At 42.2% G+C, this 13,854-nt stretch overlaps 1 protein-coding gene across 1 annotated transcript; it reads left to right on the forward strand.

The window, feature by feature from the left end:
- Positions 1-262: 262 nt before the first annotated feature.
- LOC120026990 (asparagine synthetase [glutamine-hydrolyzing]-like) lies at positions 263-13,284 on the forward strand. Its single transcript, XM_038971821.1, has 12 exons — positions 263-553; positions 3,553-3,808; positions 6,477-6,717; positions 7,009-7,194; positions 7,522-7,623; positions 7,856-7,983; positions 8,995-9,121; positions 9,697-9,803; positions 10,046-10,146; positions 10,274-10,355; positions 11,082-11,237; positions 12,577-13,284. Exons 2-12 carry the CDS (start codon positions 3,560-3,562, stop codon positions 12,784-12,786), a joined length of 1,689 nt encoding a protein of 562 aa, XP_038827749.1. The 5' UTR covers positions 263-553; positions 3,553-3,559; the 3' UTR covers positions 12,787-13,284.
- Positions 13,285-13,854: the final 570 nt, after the last annotated feature.

The raw sequence follows: 13,854 nt of genomic DNA on the forward strand, positions 1-13,854 counted from the left end.
GCACATTTGTTGGTGGGGCTGTTTGCCAACTGGGTGGTCATATGCCATCTACGCTCCACCCATGGCAGCACTCCTGCACAATTGTAAATCGAACTGTAAATCAGTGAAGTCTTTGAAATTGTTACATTTATATTTTTGTTCAGTATAAATTGAAACTGTCTTTGCTAGAATAAGACCGACTCAATATTAATGAATGAGATGTTCGACAAGCATGTGTCTACGTATGTTTATAGTAATGTAACTTCCGTCCCTCTCCTCGCCCCTACCTGGGCTCGAACCAGGTAGGGGCGCGCACCACCGCTAACTAGCTAACCATTTCACATCGGTTACACTAACATGTTACCTTTGGCTCGCAAACTAACCAGAATGTATGTAAAATGTGAATCTCAAATGTAACAATAAAGTGGTGCAACCGAACTTGACGTTGCAAGTCACGCCCCTTTCAGTTCAGTGAAGTACATAGTCATCACTACGGTGTACAGAAGTTCTGTCGTTGCATCATTTCAGGCGCTGAGGAGAATACTATTCACCCCTTTGTGTCAACGAAATAAAGGTATGTTTCTCAGTAAACTATGTTTATGCATTTTAGACACATTTCAATCGAATGTGTATTTATCACGGAGTGAACCGTTACTCATCCTTTCTATTACCGGGTAGTTTGTGTGGCTTTCCACATACGTTTACATTACCACGTGTGGAGCAGAGAGCTACACAGTATTTGTTTAATAAATGTGATGGCGACTCGCTTTGTGAAACCGGTTTTGGTGTGTAACTGTAATACTACTTCGAATACACAGTTTAATACGTTGACGTCAATAGTTTTGTAAAGAGTATCATAGTGTGGTGTGTTATAGTGTCCTATCTGATTAGCGAAGGTACAATATGTCCATTAGTCCTTCATGTTTTTCTTCCTTCTCAATTGAAAGCATTTGCGGTCAGTGCCGGTTATGATAAGGGAGGACGATTTTTTTTTACATGACCATGGCCTTATTTCTTTGACAGCATATTGGATGACTGCCATTCATATTCCATTCAGTCAGTTCAATGTAACAGCGATAGCTTCAGGCTACTACGTGATACATTTCCTTATACCCATCATGAGGTTGCTACAACCTAGGCTATGATGGAACGTTGAAAACGTAGGTGCACACAGGTCCAGAGACATATTTGAGGTGACAGACGGTGACATTCAATACCGCCTTGCACACTTTTGCCTGCATCTAGCTGATATAGGACGTAATCATTCGTCCAACAGTTGAAAACAGCGCCCCCGCCTAGACTGGAGGGTAATACCCTGCATGGCCTGGTTCTCATATGGACTGTCACTATCAGTGACACTTATAATGACTAAGTGTAATACAGTATGAAAGTTATTAAATAAGATTTACCGGTGGATGGTATTTTTAGAGGTGCTTTAGTGGACAGTCAAGACAGTTTAAGTTTGGGATGGGCAACTGGCGGATCAATCCCCCCCAACTCAGTCAGGGTCTCAATTTACTGTTGAGAGTTATAGTAGACTATACAAGGTGTAATTTGGTTGTGAATCAGCAGTTTTTATGTTATTCACTCAATTAGCCCACGTCAGCTAACATTTTTTAGATTGTTAAGTTAGTCTAGCCAGCTATCTAAACTTATGGTAGGCATAGTCGAATTACAGTCCGGGGGAGGACCTCCATTGATTTTGTTAGTCACTCTCACTCAAATAGCACATTAACTGCAAACATTTTTGTGTACATGTTTTAAATGGTTACAGTTAAACTGGGGTTGTGGGTCAGCAGATATGAGTATATTTTACCACCATTATTATAATTGTGAACATTGACAGTTGAGGTTATTGAAAATCCATTTTTTTTTTTATAAAGGGAAGTTTTTGATGTCTAACTCTGATACTGCTAGTAATACTACTTCCAATACACAGCTTAATACGTTGACATCAATAGTTTTGTAAAAAGTATGGTATGATAGTGTGGTTTGTGTGTTATAGTTTCCTATCTGATTAGCAAAGGTGCACTATGTCCATTAGTCGGTGGTATAACCCTTCAAGTTGTTCTTCCTTCATTGGAAGCAGTTGCGGTCAGTGCCGGTTATGATGAGGGAAGACGATTTTTTTTCATGACCATGGCCTTATTTCTATTACAACATGTTGGATGACTGTCATTCATATTCCATTCAGCCAGTTCAATGTAACAGCGATAGCTTCAGGGTACTACGTGATACATTTCCCTATACCCATCATGAGGTTGTTACAACCTAGCCTATGAATGAAAGTTTATAACGTAGGTGCACACAGGTCGAGAGACAGATGCAAACGAGAGTTTCTATTGGACAAATTCAAGTATGTTAATCCGCGTTTTGTTCCGTTTGCTTCCATTTAAGAAACTTTTTTTCAACAGAAACCGCGGAATGAATACACCGCTGATCACGCGTAAATACACAGCCACGTTGTATTCCTTCTTGCGTTTTATTCCTGCGCGCTCCTCCTACCTCTTCCCGTCGCTTGTGGACTTCAATGCACAACACACCAGCTGTGTGATCAGGCAAAAAAAACTTTCCAAGCCAAACCGCTACACACAGCCTACATCGTTGTCACCATCTTAGCTAAAGTAACGTAACGTCCTAGTCAACATAGCTAATAGAACTAATGCGTTAGTAAACCCACTACAATCATGCAGTAACGTTACAGTGTGTAGTCAGCAGTTACACCTTCGGGCCCCGGTGGCAATAAATTAGTAAAACCACAAGCTTACCTTGACTTGGAAGAGTTCCAGTGTTGTGTTGGTGTTGTGTTGGATAGTCATAGCCAGCTAGCTAACAGCATCCTGCTGTTTGGGCAGGGTGTTTCAGTAGGCTAAACTAGCTAGCTGCATTTGCTAGCTAAGTAAGTGAAAAAAAATGACAATCTCTATATACATTTCTCTCTTGCTTCTCCTTCATTGTCTTTCTCTCTCTTTGAGTCAACTACTCACCACATGCACTGCAATGCTAGCTAGCTATAGCTTATGCTTTCAGTACGAGATTAATTCTCTGATCCTTTGATTGGGGGGACAACATGTCAGTTCGTGCTGCAAGCGCTCTGATAGGTTGGAGGACATCCTCCGGAGGTTGTCATAATTACTGTGTAAGTCTATTGAAAGGGGTGAGAACCAAGAGCCTCCTAGGTTTTGTATTGAAGTCAATGTACCCAGAGGAGGACAGAAGCTAGCTGTCCTCCGGCTACACCATGGTGCTACCCTACAGAGTGCTGTTGAGGCTACTGTAGACCTTCTTTGTAAAATAGTGTGTTTTGATCAATTATTTGGTGACGTGATTATATTTAGTATTGTTTTATCTAAAAAGGATAACTTTTTACATGTTTTACTATTTTTATGAAATTCACTGAGGAGGATGGTTCTCCCCTTCCTCCTGAGGAGCCTCCACTGGTTGAAATGTTGTAAAGAACAGTTACGAAAGGGGCACTAGTCTCTGGACCATCTGCTCTGCCTCTTGTTGCATGTATTTATTACACCCTCTCCCTCTTTCTCTCTCCCCCGCCCCGCTCTCTCACCTCTCCAGCCCCAGGATGTGTGGTATATGGGCCTTGTTTGGCAGTGATGAGTGCCTGTCGGTTCAGTGCACCAGCGCTATGAAGATCGCCCACCGGGGCCCTGATGCCTTTCGCTTTGAGAACATCAACGGCTTTACTAACTGTTGTTTCGGCTTCCATCGCCTGGCTATTGTAGACCAGCTGTATGGCATGCAGCCCATCCGCATCAAGAAGTTCCCCTACCTCTGGCTTGTCTACAATGGAGAAATCTACAACCACCACACGGTAGGTCTAGCCTGGAATCCACATTGTTTCACTGTTTCACAAATCCCATGCTCAATAGATTTGCAAACACCACAGTAGTTATGGCCCATAGACATATAAGGTATAGCCTGTAATCCAGATTGTGTCACTGTTGTTTTATGTCACAAATCCCAGGCTATGGTAGGAGATCTACAAATCACACAGTAGTTACGGCCCATAGACATATAGTAAGGTATTGCCTGAAATCCAAACTTCTGAACCCCAGGCTACTGTAGGAATGGAGATGGTACCAGGCCTCAAGGAACTCTAGTATCTGGCCAAGTTTTGGTGTGGAACGTATTGAGTTTCTACTTGCAGGTCACGAAGCAGGGATATAGTATGGCTTTAGGCCAGTTAACTCCTCCTTTCTTAAAAAGGTACTATTTCTATGCCAAAGGGACTTACGTGGCCAAATAAGTTAAGTAAACTTTTGTTCATGTGAGTTTGTGGAAACAAGGAGGGAAGAAAGTCGTAATATCTTCAAAGATCATATTGATAATGGTATTATCTGTCTTTAAAAAAATGGCATTAAATTATTATCTCACATCTTTTGTAATTTGCACAATTGTTGGATGTGATTGTGCATACACTACTTACAATCCATTGTGATTTAGTTATAAGCATGTATACTACCCTATGTATTAATTTGGACAGTGAAGCTAAAACTTTTCATTTGGCATTATGGATTTGAGATCAAATGTTTTATATGAGGTGACAGTACTGGGCCACTCAAGGACATTCAGAGACTTGTCCTGAAGCCACTCCTGCGTTGTCTTGGGTGTGTGCTTAGGGTCATTGTCCTGTTGGAAGGTGAACCTTCAGCCCAGTCTGAGTTCCTGAGCGCTCTGGGGCAGGTTTTCATCAAGGATCTTTCTGTACTTTGCTCCGTTCATCTTTGCCTCGATCCTGACTAATCTCCCGGTCCCTGCTGCTGAAAAACATCCCAACAGCATGATGTGTCACCACCATGCTTCACCGTAGCGATGGTGCCAGATTTCATACAGCCGTGACGCTTGGCATTCAGGCCAAAGAGTTCAATCTTGGTTTCATCAGACCAGAGAATCTTGTTTCTCATGGTCTGAGAGTCTTTAGGTGCCTTTTGGTAAACTCCAAGCAGGCTGTCATGTGCCTTTTACTGAGTAGTGGCTTCCGTCTGGCCACTCTACCGTAAAGGCCTGATTGGTGGAGTGCTGCAGAGATGGTTGTCTTTCTGGAAGGTTCTCCCGTCTACACAGAGGAACTCTGAAACTCTGTCAGAGTGACCATCGGGTTCTTGGTCACCTCCCTGACCAAGGCTCTTCTCCGCCGATTGCTCAGTTTGGCCAGGCAGCCAGCTCTCGAAAGAGTCTTGGTGGTTCCAAACTTCTTCCATTTAAGAATGATGGAGGCTACTGTGTTCTTCGGGACCTTCAATGCAGCAGAAATGTTTTGGTACCCTTCCCCAGATCTGTGCCTCAACACAATCCTGTCTCGGAGCTCTCTGACAATTCCCTGGACCTCATGGCTTGGTTTTTGCTCTGACATGCACTGTCAACTGTGGGACCTTATATAGACAGGTGTGTGCCTTTCCAAATCATGTCCAATCAATTGAATTTATCACAGGTGGACTCCAATTAAGTTGTTGAAACATCTCATGGATGATCAATGGAAACAGGATGCATCTGAGTTCAATTTTGAGTCTCATAGCAAAGGGTCACTTTGTCATTATGGGGTATTGTGTGTGGATTGCTGAGGATTTTTTTATTTAATCCATTTTAGAATAAGGCTGTAACCAACGTAACAAAATGTGGAAAAAGTCAAGGGGTCTGAATACTTTCATAAGTCACTGTAAGTATGAAAATACCCTCAAATAAAAGGGGACGTTCTGTACTGTCGCCTCATATGCTGGAGTATAGAGCCCAGTGGTGTAAAGTACTTACGTAAATAAATTAAAGTACTTCCAATGTAGTTTTTTTGGGGTATCTGTACTTTACTTTACTATTTATATTTTTGACAACTTTTACTCCGCTACATTCCTAAAGAAAATAATGTACTTTTTATTCCATACATTGTTCCTGACACCCAAAAGTACTCGTTACATTGTGAATGCTTAGCAGGACAGGAAAATGGTCCAATTCACGCACTTATCAAGAGAACATCCCTGGTCATCCCTACCACCTCTGATCTGGCGGACTCACTGAACACAAATGCTTCGTTTGTCAATTATGTCTGAGTGTTGGAGTGTTCCTCTGGCTGTCCATACATTTTAAAAACCAAAAAATAGTGCCGTCTGGTTTGCTTAATATAAGGAATTTTAAATTATTTATACTTTTACTCTTGATGCTTAAGTTATGTATATTTTAGCAATTACATTTACTATTGATGCTTAAGTATATTTAAAAGTAAATATTTTAAACTTGTACTCAAGTAGTATTTTACTGGGTGACTTTCACTTTTACTTGAGTCATTTTCTATTAAAGTATCTTTACTTTTACTCAAGTATGATGATTGGGTACTTTTTCCACCACTGATAGAGCCAAATTAAAAGTTTTTGCTTCACTGTCCAAATACATATGTTGTTGAGTGTATGTCATGAGCATGTATGACCACTTGTAATGTCTTATGTCTCATAATAATCATAATACTTTTCTCCATCTTCTTCCCTCTTTAGCTGAAGGAGCAGTTTGAGTTTACTGACTACCAGACCAAAGTAGACGGTGAGATCCTGCTTCACCTGTATGAGCGCTTCGGCATTCAGAAGATGGCGTCCCTATTGGATGGAGTGTTCGCCTTCGTCCTCATGGACTCAGCCAATAGGAAGGTTTTCCTGGGGAGGGATACGTATGGCGTGCGGCCCATGTTCAAACTACTGACTGACGACGGCTTCCTGGCTGTGTGCTCTGAGGCAAAAGGTGAGAGGGGATTACTTACTTGATATCTCCATTGGGGTTGACCGGTTTTGGTTGCTACACAAGTGGATTAAAGAAGAATACCTATTCAGGATAGGATAGGATGAACTTTAATGTCACAGAGTGTAGAAAAAAAATAAAATGCTCAACTCTATTGCTATTCAACGGAAATTCACTTGGTCAAGTACAATTGTAACAAAATGTTAAGATGTTATTAGTGTGTAACGACAGTGTTACTACACAGGTATGATAACTTAACGTTCTTAAACACATGCTTTTTCTGTTTGTTCCCAGGTCTGACTCATATAACCCACTCAATGTCCTCACCTCCTAAGATCACTCCATTCCTCCCAGGACACTTTGAGGTGTTTGACCTAAAGCCCACAGGGAAGGTAGAGTCTATTCAGATGGACCGTTTCCACTGCTGCACCCAGGAGCCCAACCACGCTGCCTATGACACGGTAGAGAGGCTCCCCTCAGGTACACACCCATCCATAGTATTTCCATAAAGGTTACAGATTATTTAACAGTGCCACTACCTGTCGCTAGCTATCAGTGAAAGATGACAGATGTTGTTTGACACAGAAGATGAAGGGAGGAATGGCTCACTGATTGTTATTTCAGGATTCAAGTTTTTGGTATTGAGGGTATTGCCATGAATGAAGCCTGTTGTCCAACTGAAATCATTGTAGTCACTGACAATAGGAGTTGGATGTGTAGTATGCTAGAGTTGATTTGCTGGTCTTCAACTATTCAGTTGACTGGTCCCTGTGTGATGACAGTAAGATTTCTTGTTGTCCTCTGTAGGTTTTGTCCCAGAGACAGTGAAGAGCAACATCCGGTCTTTGTTTGAGAACGCTGTCCGGAAACGCCTCATGGCCCACAGGAGGATCGGCTGTCTTCTCTCAGGTACAAATAATGATTATTACAGAGTATGTTTGCCTCTTTGTGTAGTGTCACACATGAAAGCTTGTGGCTTGAGTTAGTAATGCTTGAGGTCTGTTACTTGTTGTTTTCACTAATGCTTGTCTGTGCAAATACATAAATGAGAATACATTCTTATCTTTACACCATAGGTCAAACTAAACGTGTGATAATCTAGTAAATGATGTATATGACTGTTATTATATATTTCTATCAGGTGGTCTGGACTCCAGTCTGGTGGCAGCTACGCTGGTCAAACTGGCCAAAGAGGAGAAGTTGAAGTACCCCATCCAGACCTTCGCTATCGGGGCTGAAGACAGCCCAGACATCCTGGCTGCTCGCAAGGTGAGTGAGGCTCTCCAGCCTCCATAGAGAGACTCTGCCTTATAATATAATGGTGATGATATTGTCATGGAATGTAGTCCCGTGTAGCTCAGTTGGTAGAGCATGGCGCTTGCAACGCCAGGGTTGTGGGTTCGTTTCCCACGGGGGGCCAGTACAAAAAAAGTATGAATGTATGTACTTGTAAGTCGCTCTGGATAAGAGCGTCTGCTAAATTACTTAAATGTAAAATGTAAATGTAATGGAACGGGTTGGGTAGGTTAGGTCTAGTAGCATGATTAGACACTACCACTTCCACACTCCATCCCCAGGGGGGCAGCAGCAACCAGGTTCAGGTGCTCTGTCAAGCCTTGATGAAGCCCACAGGTACAGGCAATCAGGTCGAGCGTGAATGATTCAGAGAGAGGTGGCCATAGAGCCTCTCGGCCTGCAAGTCTTTGTTTTTTGTTTTAGTTAACCTTTTTAGTTTTGGAGCGGTCTTTTGAAGTTTTTAATTTTTGTAAATATGTATTTTGGTCACCCGTTTCAACAACAAATAATAATCTGCTTGGGCTAGCTGACCCATAGGAGTCAGGACGGAGCTGGCCCTGGATCCCTGTAAGTTTGCTGTCTTCTGGGCACATGTACATACAGCACTGACCTCATACGCTGATTTCTCACATAGCTGCACATCTTAAATCAAGTTACAGACCAGTTAACTAGGCCTAAGACTTCTAGACTTAGCGGGCGCAACAATATTAGCAGGCTAGTCAATCAGTTTCGTAACAATATAACTTCATAATCAGTAATAATCAAACTTTATTTTTGTATCATCTTTTACCCAATACATTACAGCTCCCAGGGCATTAAAAATGAGCATTTAAAATAATAAAAACACAACATAATAGAATAACAGAAAAAAGTGAAGTCATTGCTCCCTGTAATTGTAAAAGAGTATGTGTTCTCAATAAATTGAAGGCAATAAATAGATACAACGTGAATGAATGTCTTGGTGAATGCCTTGTGTTGTTCCAGGTGGCGTCCTACATCGGCAGTGAGCACCACGAGGTGAACTTCACCCCTGAGGAGGGTCTCAAAGCCGTGGAGGAGGTCATTTTTCACCTGGAGACCTATGACATCACCACCGTACGCGCCTCTGTCGGTGAGAGAGCACACTGTCCCATCTTAGATCAGCCTAGACCTCCAAACACCAATCAGAAGGGGTGTCCCATTGAAGCTGAATTAATAGGCTATGAGGATGACACATTTGTGAAATACCGAGACACTAGACAGCTTCTTTGTACCTTGTCAATGTGCCCACTGACCTGGACAAAGGGAGTCTGGCCAGGCTGCATTCCTTTTCCTCCTGATTGGCTAGTTTGAATCCCAGTGGAATCATGGGAGATTAGTGAGTGTGGCCTGTAAAAGCCTGTCAATAGAGAGAAGCAATCAGCCAGACCTTGGCATAATATGTGGATGAAATACGTGATTCAGTTTGTCTGGTACAATCGAACAGTCCCAAAAGTGCAAACTTGAAGTAAAGACCAAAGTTCATGTGATGATCAGTTTACTTTCATTTACTTTTTCCTGCCAAATACAGATGGTTTTATTTGCCTCTAGATGGCGCAATAACCTTTTTTTATAAGAAATGTACAGTATATTTGGCAAGGCTTAAGTTATAGCCAAGGGAGTACTTCAACTCAATTCTGTGTCCAATAATCCTTTCTCATTCTGCAGGCATGTACCTAGTGTCAAAGTACATCCGTGAGAAGACTGACAGCGTGGTGATCTTCTCTGGGGAAGGCTCTGACGAGCTGACACAAGGATACATTTACTTCCACAAGGTACTGTAAGTCTGTTCCACATCAGAGATGTGTCGTTCTCTCCCACTCACCAAATTTCATGTACCAGACAGTGTTGTGGTGAATGCAGTAGTCAATTCAGGAAGTGCAGGAATTGAAAACATTTATTAGAAATCAATGGGAAATTCCTGGTTTGACTTAATTGAAAATGGAATTGAACCCAACCCTGGAACCAGTTGTTATGTCTGGGAATATGAGCTGAGTTGTTGTGTTTCCTGTTGCAGGCTCCCACTCCCAAGGCAGCAGCAGAGGACAGTGTTCGTCTGTTGAAGGAGCTGTACCTGTTTGACGTGCTCAGAGCAGACCGCACCACCGCTGCACACGGGTAAGGGCATTTTTACATCCATTCCTCAAACTTGTCAGACCGCTATCTGCTTTTCTTTCTTTCTTTTAAGAAGCTATAGGTTTAATACAGAAGATCTAGCATTCTGACTTTCCTCTTCTCTCTACAGTCTGGAGCTGAGAGTGCCTTTCCTGGACCACAGGTTCACAGCGTACTACCTCTCCCTGCCTGAGGAGATGAGGCAACCTAAGGTCAGTTTTCTCAGCCTTATCACCATATGCTCACTATCCCAATCTCCCTATCCGCTACATTTGTCTCTGATGAGATAATGTAGTATGAAATCGGAAGTAATGTACTGTTAGGTTCTAAATAACAGAGTAAAAACTGACGGACAACTATGAAAAGCTCAAACCAAGTTTATTCACCCAATGGGTCAGACAGCTGAACAGACAAAGCCATGTTCCCACCAGCCCAAGTATATCTACCCCATGTTAGGTGAAGTCTCCTCCTTCCCTCTAAACATTACATCTTTATTGCTAGGCAAGAAGCGTAGTGATGTGGGTAATAAACTGTTCCTTCTCCCTTAATGTGACCTGACCTCGGGCCCCATTCCTCACTAATCCACAGCTCTCCACCCTTATCAATGACCACAACCATGTGATTGCCTTTCCCTTACTCAGTAACAGTCCAAGCCCCTGGCTCATATCCATCCTTAATTGACCCCACCATATACATTCCTCCTACAGATTACCATTAACTACTGGTGTAGCCAGTATTTCGAATTACAACCCAACATTGAAACCAGACTGTGGCAGTATTATTGCAAAAGTGGAAAAGATGTGTATTGAGTGATTGTAAGGGTTGTGTATCCAAATCAGAGTCCTTGCAGCAAAAATCTGTCTCTAAACATGTAAAGGGTTCCAGTGCTATAATTCCAAACCCAGTTCAGTTTGACTGAGGGATGTGTGTGTAACCAGGATGGAGTGGAGAAGCACCTCCTCAGAGACTCGTTTAAAGGTCTGAACCTGATCCCAGACGAGATCCTGTGGCGGCGTAAAGAGGCCTTCAGTGACGGAATGATGTCTGTCAAGAAGTCGTGGTACAACAGCCTGCAGGACCAGATGGAGTCTGAGGTATTTTTGTATTTTTATTTATTATGGATCCCCATTAGCTGCTGCCAAAGCAGCAGCTACTCTTCCTGGGGTCCAGCAAAATTAAGGCAGTTTATTCAATTTTAAAACATTACAATACATTCACAGATTTCACAACACACTGTGTGCCCTCAGGCCCCTACTCCACCACTACCACATATCTACATTACTAAATCCATGTGTATGTTGTCGTGTGTGTATGTTGTCGTGTGTGTGTGTGTGTGTGTGTGTGTGTGTGTGTGTGTGTGTGTGTGTGTGTGTGTGTGTGTGTGTGTGTGTGTGTGTGTCTGTGCCAATGTTTGTGTTGCTTCACAGTCCCGCTGTTCCATAAGTTTTCATTTTTATCTTAAAAAAAGAAAATCTAAAATTACTGCTTGCGTCAGTTACTTGATGTGGAATAGAGTTCCATGTAGTCATGGCTCTATGTAGTACTGTGTGCCTCCCATTGTCTGTTCTGGACTTTGGGACTGTGAAGAGACCTCTTGGGTGTCCGAGCTGTGTGTCAGTAGTTTAGACAGACAGCTCGGTGCATTCAACATATCAATACCTCTCATAAATACAAGTAGTGATGAAGTCAATCTCTCCTCCACTTTCAGCCAGGAGAGATTGACATTCATATTATTAATATTAGCTCTATGTGTACATCCAAGAGCCATCCGTGCTGCTCTGTTCTGAGCCAATTGCAATTTTCCTAACTCCTTTTTTGTGGCACCTGACCACACGACTGAACAGTAGTCCAGGTGCAACAAAACTAGGGCCGATAGGACTTGCCTTGTTGATAGTGTTGTTAAGAAGGCAGAGCATCGCTTTATTATAGACAGACTTCTCCCCATCTTAGCTACTACTGCATCAATATGTTTTGACCATGACAGTTTACAATCTAGTGTTACTCCAAGCAGTTTAGTCATCTCAACTTTCTCAATTTCCACATTATTTATTACAAGGTTTAGTTGAGGTTTAGGGTTTAGTGAGTGTTTTTGTTCCAAATACAATGCTTTTAGTTTTAGAAATATTTAGGGCTAACTTATTCCTTGCTACTCACTCTGAAACTAACTGCAGCACTTTAAGTGTTGCAGTCATTTCAGTCGCTGTAGTAGCTGACGTGTATAGTGTTGAGTCATCCGCATACATAGAAACTCTGGCTTTACTCAGTCAGTGGCATGTCGTTAGTAAAAATTGAAAAAAGCAAGGTACACATACACACAGTCAGACACACACACGTGCATACGCACACAGCAGGCTCGCATGTACACACAGGCACGCTGGCACATGACATATGCACACCCACACACATTCTGACTCCTTCTTTCTCTCCTCCAAGGTGAACGACTTCCAGCTGGAGAAGTCTCCTAAGACGTTCCCGTTCCTCCCTCCCAGAACCAAAGAGGCGTACTTCTACCGCCAGGTGTTTGAGAAGCATTACCCGGGCCAGGCCAAGTGGCTCAGCCACTACTGGATGCCCCGCTGGATCAATGCTACAGACCCCTCAGCCAGAACCCTCTCCATCTACAAGCCTGACAAAGACCAGTGATACAGCAACAACAGTGGCTTTTATCCAATATCCTCACTAGCGTAGCACTTAGAATGAAGCAGTCTATTGAGCATGCATGCATTCTAAGTGGTATGCTAGTATGGATATTGGAACGTAGACCGTGTCAGCTGTCAATCACTTCTGCCATTATTACTACACCTCATCTTCACACCATTACTACACCTCCCCTTCACACATACCTATCTGGAAACTGTCTGATGCTAAAGTTGTGACTTTTATGGAATTTTGGGTAACGATTAGGCTTACTTTTCATGCAAATGGCCACGGTTATTGTCATTTTTGTTGTAACGCTTCATAATGCATCTTTAGATACGACATACCTAATTAGCTACGACAAACCTAATGAATAGAACACAGCATTGGTGACATCCCTGTCTCAAAAACTCATGGATTTGACCTCTTGGAACTTTTGGAAATGAAGCTTCTCCCAACCGTGCCGTTCCGCTCATAAAATGATTACCAACTTTACCCACTTCATGTAAAACTGCTATTGGGTAAATTATTTCTACTTGAATATAAAGTTGAATCCCCCACTCTCCTGAAACTTGAATCTAAAGTCAAATCCCCCTTTTCCTAAAATGAATGTATGAAGACTATTTTTTAGTTCACGTTATTGACCATAATTGTCGGTTACATAATTATGCGATAATTATGGCAGCTCTATTGAGGAATCATCAAGCTCTAGTACTTAACCAGTGTTAATTACAGTTACAGGGTCAGTGCTGATTTGGGAAACTGCTGTTTCACTAGGAATAGTTGATAATGTTGGAAGACTGGAATGATGCTGTAGGCCATCTATCTGGGATTCAGTAGCACTACTGTAATGCTTTCATCGATTATAGTACCATACGGTGATTACATAGTACATATTATTATGTCTAAATTACATACATATTTTAACAGCTTCAAACATTGGCTAAACCTTAACATGATATTTAACTGTTCCTCGTGAGTGCTTTTTCCTATCATTTACATTAAGTTAGATGCGTATAACCGGTACTGCAATTGTCTTTTTGCCTCTTACCCAGACATGGAGCAGGCTGTAAT

The sequence above is a fragment of the Salvelinus namaycush genome, chromosome 32 (genome assembly GCF_016432855.1).
Source record: "Salvelinus namaycush isolate Seneca chromosome 32, SaNama_1.0, whole genome shotgun sequence".
Taxonomy (NCBI): Eukaryota; Metazoa; Chordata; class Actinopteri; order Salmoniformes; family Salmonidae; genus Salvelinus; species Salvelinus namaycush.